This window comes from Fusarium sambucinum, chromosome I (genome assembly GCF_050947815.1).
Source record: "Fusarium sambucinum isolate potato_lamoka chromosome I, whole genome shotgun sequence".
Classification (NCBI taxonomy): domain Eukaryota; kingdom Fungi; phylum Ascomycota; class Sordariomycetes; order Hypocreales; family Nectriaceae; genus Fusarium; species Fusarium sambucinum.
The window spans coordinates 4,037,930-4,045,025 of NC_139294.1; the positions used below are offsets into that span (position 1 = coordinate 4,037,930).

Consider the following 7,096-nt stretch of genomic DNA (forward strand, 5'->3'; position numbering starts at 1 on the left):
CTCACCCAACGCGGATGCACTCCAAGATTACGCATGGACCCCTATCTATGCGCCGGTACGCATGTTACAGTATGTGCAGAACAGTCAGCAACATGGTATCCTCCAAGTTTAAACTTTTCTCTCTTCCTTCTCAGCCGGCAGGTGAGATAATATGTCCCGATTGAGGCTGTGTCAATTAAAGGAATAAACCCCATATGACGAGTACGGGAAACAAACGCACTCAATTCACCCAGACACAGAATTAACTTTTAGGGGTTCTAGTCGGGCGTTGTGTGGTCCGATCGTACCATGAGATCTACCACCTTTTAAGGGAAACAGGACAATGGTGTCCAATGAGGCTACGGCTCCAGTCAGACCAGAGTCCAGACTGAGAAAACGTTGAGCCGTCGGGGATTGGTTATTCCGGGAACTCGGGATGGTACATGTCAGCAAGCTGAGGGTCCGGCAGATGAGAGATGATACTAGTGCAATACTGTCAAGATGCAATGATGACAACAATAAGCACTGCTTAAGGCTGCTTCGGAAGTTTCTAGGAATCCTACTGTTAGAGCCCGATGAGTCAACGCTGCATACATGTGTATTCTCTCAATGGACACTTCTCAGGTTAAGTGCCGATCAGATGGTTCTTCTCCGGTTAAGGCAGAAAGATGATGGATAAGGCACATATATTTACCGATATCATGAAACTAACATTATGATATATCTGGGGACCTTAAGGCTCTTTGAGCAATACAAGATTTACCCAAAAACGCTGGATAAAGCAATTTATCCACTGTCTGATGGGTTCAGGCACTGTACAATATTGACTTTTTCTATCCGTGCCATGCCAGGCAAGCTGACCCCCATACACTTCGGAGTAAACATGACGACACGCACAATCACAGCGGGATATATCGCTAGCTAGACGGGAGGGCTGCAAGGAACCGCTTATCTTTTCTCACAACTCACCTCGAGGTACTCGAGGTGCGAGCTGTGAGATTCTACGCGGGAGAGGAACAATCACAAAACTGCATGCTTACCTACATACCTCCCAACGCACGCGTATCCGGCACAGTATTACGCTTTGCAGGTGAATGCTGCCACACCAAAGGGCTCGGGAACCGATGCTGTCAAGTTGTTCACACCAAAACATATACCCTTGCACGGGATGTCGGTCGCGATTTCTATTTGACGATGTCCCAGATCAACGTATAGCTGTTGTTTCTGTAATCTGATAGAGGTCAAGTTCCACGGGAATCAACAAGACCCAAGATTTGATAATATTTCAATTATCACGATGGTTGTGATACCAACCGGTGAAGCGTGGCGTGAGTGAGTTTGTCAGATGGCGCTTACAGCGAGAGCCGAAGCTGAGCAAAGACTTTTATCACGATACTGAACACATGACATACTAGAGAATTACCGACCAAGTATGGAATTGCTACTGGTATGTTTTAGCACGCCTATCTCTCCAAGTTCTCTCATGGATCGATTCTTGTAAATCGTATGGTTGAAGATACAAACCCCTGTTCCGACCTCCACTTATCACCGAGAGCACCGCATCTGCCCGGCGCAAAGCCGTCGTTAGATTCGCGCGCATTGCGCGACAAGAGAAGGCAAGGATTTCCTTGGAATACTCCATCTCTGTAAGCTCGGGCACAGCACAGGAAGAGGAAGGAGGTTCTTTGTTTCTGCAGTGAGCGGCATACTACCTAATATGCAGTCCTGTATGCAAAACAAACTGATATCCTATTACAGTGAATGTGACGGTACTAAGAGCAAAATGCTTCTGTAAGCAGGATGAGAGTAACACATTTGTCGTGACGAAAAGCCGAGCTGGGTATATTGAGTCAGGCCACCGTAACGGTACACAAAACGGGTAATGGAATCAGTTGTAACTTACTGTAGTATGTAAGCACTCTTCGGCCGTTCTCTCTCCTCTTCTTTTGTCCTTCCTCTGACGGATGACGAAAGGCAGTTAGCCTACTAAGAGATACATTGGATGCTTACAAAGTCTTGGTGCGAACCTCGAGGAGGGGCATGTACACAGGGGTACTCGGTGCCAGTAGATCTTGTAATCAATCAATTTTAGGTTCTGTTCAGGTTTTTCTGTCTAGTTCTTTTTCTCGTTTAGTCGGTTCGACTTACAAATGAATGGAATGGAACGAACCATGGAACATGTCTGGTTAACTCAATTCATTCTGTTGTGTAACTTGAACGCTAGTAGAAACAAATATAAATTTCAGAAGCCCAGTTTTTCCTTCGCTGGACCCTTCCATCATTCCACAATCTCAGTCCCGACGATACTACTTACAACTCTCCATCGAGTTGCTGCGCTGTACTCTGTACACCGAGAGCCGATACCCGACCAAGCAAAAACTACCCAGTTTCAGTTGCATTTTACGAGCACGAGTCGGGTCACATCAATTCTTTTTACGTTTATTATCTACGTGTACCATTGACTATTATTAATCCGTTGAGGCAATCTTACCAGGGATTCGTGGTGTTCCTCCTCCCTTGCTAGGAAAGGCTGCTGTGACGTGATCGTCAAAGGTTTCAAAGCCGACCGCCCTCTTGCTCATTATCGACGACACGTCTACTTGTAGAAAACAAGACTAGATCGATTTCGTCCTCCGCCCTTTTTGCGCATCATCCAAGCCCTGTATCGCGTCAAACCGAGGCATTCCTTTGTTTGTCAGTCAGAAGGGAAGAAGCTCCGTAACTTGGCGCAGCGGAATTGTATACGAACTGCTTTAGCTCTTGATATAAAAAGGGTCCATCTAGCCTGCATTACAGAAAACTACCTACCTACCAACCTACCTACAAAGACCGAACAAGGGTGTCACTGGAAAATAGAGAAAAAAAGGCTTTTTTTTCTTCTCGATTTTTTCTAGCCCCGCCTCGACCTCCACTCATCTTTCTGCTGGAGCGCCGAGTTTATAACTTATTATATTAAACAGGTCTTTGACCACATCTATCCACCACTACATTTTCTTCCTTCCTTATTCTCCTCTTCTCATCTCTCTCTCCAGCAAAGACCTCACTCTACCAGAAAACATGTCTTCCGCACCTCTCAACTCGGACCCCGTGGCCACCCCACCTCGTCCTCCGTCTCCCGTCCACAACTTCGGTACTCTCGCCGTCCACGCCGGCGCTCCACATGACCCCGCCACCGGAGCCGTGATCGAGTCTATCTCATTGTCCACCACCTTTGCTCAGTCCGCTGTTGGCAAACCCGTTGGCGAGTACGAGTACTCTCGATCTTCCAACCCTAACCGTACCAACTTCGAGACTGCTGTTGCTGCTCTCGAGCATGCCAAGTACGCTCTCGCCTTCTCCTCCGGCTCCGCCACCACCGCCACCATTCTTCAGAGTCTGGCTGCTGGCAGCCATGTCATTTCCGTCTCCGATGTCTACGGCGGTACCCATCGTTACTTCACCCAGGTCGCCAAGGCCCACGGCGTCAAGGTCACTTTCACACCAGAGATCGAGGTCGACATCGCCGAGCACATCACTCCCGATACTCGTCTGATCTGGATCGAGACTCCTAGCAACCCCACACTGCGCCTTGTCGATATCCGAGCTGTCGTCACTGAGGCCCACAAACATGGTGTCCTTGTCGTTGTCGACAACACCTTCCTCTCTCCCTACGTCCAGAACCCTCTCGACTTCGGTGCCGACATCGTTGTTCACAGTGTCACCAAATACATCAACGGTCACAGTGATGTGGTCATGGGCGTTGCTGCCTTTAACAGCGACGAGCTCAAGGCCCGCTTGAGCTTCCTCCAGAACGCCATTGGTGCTGTCCCCTCCGCCTTCGACTCCTGGCTCGCCCACCGTGGTCTCAAGACCCTGCACCTGCGAGCCCGTGAGGCCAGCCGCAACGCCGACGCTGTTGCTAGAGCTCTGGAGGCTTCTCCTCTGGTCATTGCTGTCAACTACCCCGGCCTTGACTCTCACCCCCACCGACACATCGCCAAGAAGCAGCACCGCGACGCTCTCGGTGGCGGTATGCTCTCTTTCCGTATCCAGGGCGGCCACGCTGCTGCTGAGCGCTTCTGCCAGGTGACAAAGATCTTCACCCTCGCCGAGAGTCTGGGTGGTGTTGAGAGTCTAGTCGAGGTTCCCAGCAGCATGACTCACGCTGGTATTCCCCGGGATCAGCGTGAGGCTGTCGGTATCTTTGATGACCTTGTTCGCATCAGCTGCGGTGTCGAGGACGCTCAAGATCTCACCAACGATGTCCTCCAGGCCCTCGAGAAGGCTACCTCAGCAGCCAAGGCTAACGGTCTCAACGGCAACGGCGTTAACGGCTCCAACGGACAATAAACATGTTTTTGGGGTTTTTTTTTTTTTTTTTTTGGATATTTCCAATTGCGGGCGGGTTTCCTTTCATTTTTATTTATTTGATAGAAGACGATCTATGATGACATGTTATGAAAAACTGTTTCCTTTGTTTGAGGATGCTTCCAAGCAAAACAAAAAGAGAGGGTATCTTATTCAATTTCCCACGGGAAGGTATTTTATACAGCGGCTAGGATTAAAAAAAATGATGCAAATCGCATCGGTTTGGTATTGGGGCTTAATAACAGCAAGCCAAAGAATATTATTTCAGATTATCGGAGTTGTCCAGAATCAATCATTCGTGATATTTCGTAATTCGAGACAGGTAGACTTGACTGTTCATCAAGTGTGTTCGTCTTCAGCGGCAGAGATACTGAACAGGTTTTCCGTGAATTCATTCGCCATGCTGTTTTCGGCAGACCATTCATTACGACGTTGGTGTATCTCATTCATACCCTGACATGCAGTCTCAGCAATGTAGTGTAGCTCGTCAAGAGTGTTGGAATTGCAATTGGGAAAGACGCCATCAATGCTGCGTTGCCATTCGGATGTCGAGTTAGCGACGGCTGTCTGGTATGCGTTAGTATCGTACTCTACTACGCTCAAAGCACGGTTTCTTGATCCAAGGTTGTTCAAGAGGTTGTCGAATTGGGGGTCTGGAGGTAGATATTCAACAACATCCCTTGCAAGCGCCGTGGGTTGGCGAATTCCCATGACTACTTCAACAAAGCGCTGAGAAATACTTCGGCCAAGACCACAAGGGTCCACCAAATCAAATTCTGGCTGGTTAGGCATGTCTTCAACCAGGTAATGGTCGTATGCCAGGAACGATGCCCGGCATATTCTCAGGTGAGGCGTAGCGCATCTCAGTGCCATGGCAATCCAGTGGCAATCCTCTCCGGGGCGCTGGTTGTGCATTCCGACCCAAAGAATCTTCTTGGAATCTTGGTTCCAGTCTCGCGACTGCTCAACCTTGAGATAGACTTCGTTCAGATAAAGCTCTTGCAGTGTAGGTCCGAAATTCTCCGCGGTACGGACGAATACTTCAGGGCATAGTTCAATTCGCTTCAGCTCTAGGCATGTCAAGTTGGAGTGTATAACAATCGGGGCAGGTAGCGACTTTGCCCGCCACTCTTCAACTGGCATCTGCCAAGATTTTGTTTGCTTCAAACCTCGGGGCGGGCGATCATCATGGTCCATGCCAATCAAACAGAGGCTCTTCAGATCCCCTGCATTCTCGACAATATTCCAAAGGCAAGATCCAAATAGCCCGACAGTGATGGGTTCGTTTTCGTGCCTCCTCAGTGTCAGGACGAGATGTTGTAGCACCTCTAGCACCCTCATGATGTTCATCACATCGATCGGGTTCATCCATAGATGGCGTATCGCAACATCGGTCACGTTCTCTATGACAAGTGTGTTAAGCTTTGCTGAGTCCTCTTCGGGTCGCTGTGCGAACGCCTTGAGCGTGTTGGCCAGTATCATCGTAGCGGCGTTGCAATGACGGCCGACAAGCTGAAAGGGCAGGTTGAGGCGTAGACGGTCGACGTCGCGACAGTAGAATAGCATCTCCTCCACGGTCCGGTAGTAATCTGACTCGGTGAATGACGTCTCATTCATGCAGTATTTCTTGTGTAGCGTTTGACAAAAGTCTGTCATCGATGGAACCCGCGTAAAAACTGTTTCAAGAAACTCAACTTCGACTGACCAATTATCCGTATTAGCGAAGGCAGTTCCGGAAATAGGCCATCATGACTCACGGTCATCCCGTAGAACCATCAAGTCTATATAGAGACTCTTGCAATGGTAACCAATCGTCTGTAGCGCATCCATCTGAGGGCGTGTCACGCCACTCGTCTTGCTCAGGCGCGAGAACTCTAGGTCAAGAGTTCGGCATGCAAATGGCTTGAGAACTTGATCGAAGACGCGGCAAACAAGCCGAAGGCTGAGGACTGTGTTCTTGGGTCCATGGACTACACATTGTTGGAGTATTGAATCGATGAGTTCTCGCGGTAAACGATCCATATTGCACGTATTGGCGTCGATGCCCGCAAGCAAGGTTATGGAGATGATGGAAAGGGGAGGGAATGGAGGGGTCAGTGGAAGTCGGACATGGACCGGGTGTTGGTTTGTGGCTGTGTGTTAAGTTGGTAATTACATCAACGAAGATTTGCTGCTGATTTCGTCTCGAGATCGTTGATCAAAGTTGATGGTAAAAAGTTGAAAGGCTGTATGTAACTGACATTAGCAGTACGTTGGGTGATGAGGTTGGAGTTGTGCTATTGAGCTATCAGCCAATAGATAGGTGTTTGGAGCTTAAGATCGTCATGCAGGGACGGTGGACCGCGTCTGATTGAGATCCCCACCCCCACTGCCCGGACAACTATCTAATTTTGTGAGTTGGTTACCCGGTACTAGCAGGATCTTATATATCATCTACGAGTCTCTGGATTGATCGTGTGAATTTAACGTACTCTCTCATATATTTGAGAGTCTGCCTATCTCTATAGTAGCTTGGGCTCCTTGAGATGGGAAGAAATATCTTAGCTAATAATATCGATAACCACAAACGTTTATACCATATACAAAGCATATACCAATTAATATAGACCGCGATGTCACTATCAAGGTCTTCAGAAGCCCGGCGAAGTATTTTATACATGCTGTACCTTAGATGAAGATCAGAAGGGATGGGAAGATATTCAGTCAAAAGATAAGTGAACAGGCTCAAGTTAGGGTACCACTTATAGATTTTGACCATGACGAATGCTCA

The 7,096-nt window shown here is 48.4% G+C and overlaps 2 protein-coding genes across 2 annotated transcripts; one reads left to right on the forward strand and one right to left on the reverse strand.

Annotated features, from left to right (window-relative positions):
* Positions 1-3,036: 3,036 nt before the first annotated feature.
* On the forward strand, positions 3,037-4,308 carry FSST1_004035 (cystathionine gamma-lyase CYS3; the record flags this gene model as incomplete). The annotated part of the gene is made up of 1 exon (XM_083230171.1): positions 3,037-4,308. One exon carries the CDS (start codon positions 3,037-3,039, stop codon positions 4,306-4,308), a length of 1,272 nt encoding a protein of 423 aa, XP_083087465.1.
* Positions 4,309-4,665: 357 nt separating this feature from the next.
* On the reverse strand, positions 4,666-6,348 carry FSST1_004036 (uncharacterized protein; the record flags this gene model as incomplete). The annotated part of the gene is made up of 2 exons (XM_083230172.1): positions 4,666-6,026; positions 6,084-6,348. 2 exons carry the CDS (start codon positions 6,346-6,348, stop codon positions 4,666-4,668), a joined length of 1,626 nt encoding a protein of 541 aa, XP_083087466.1.
* Between the last annotated feature and the right edge of the window lie 748 nt (positions 6,349-7,096).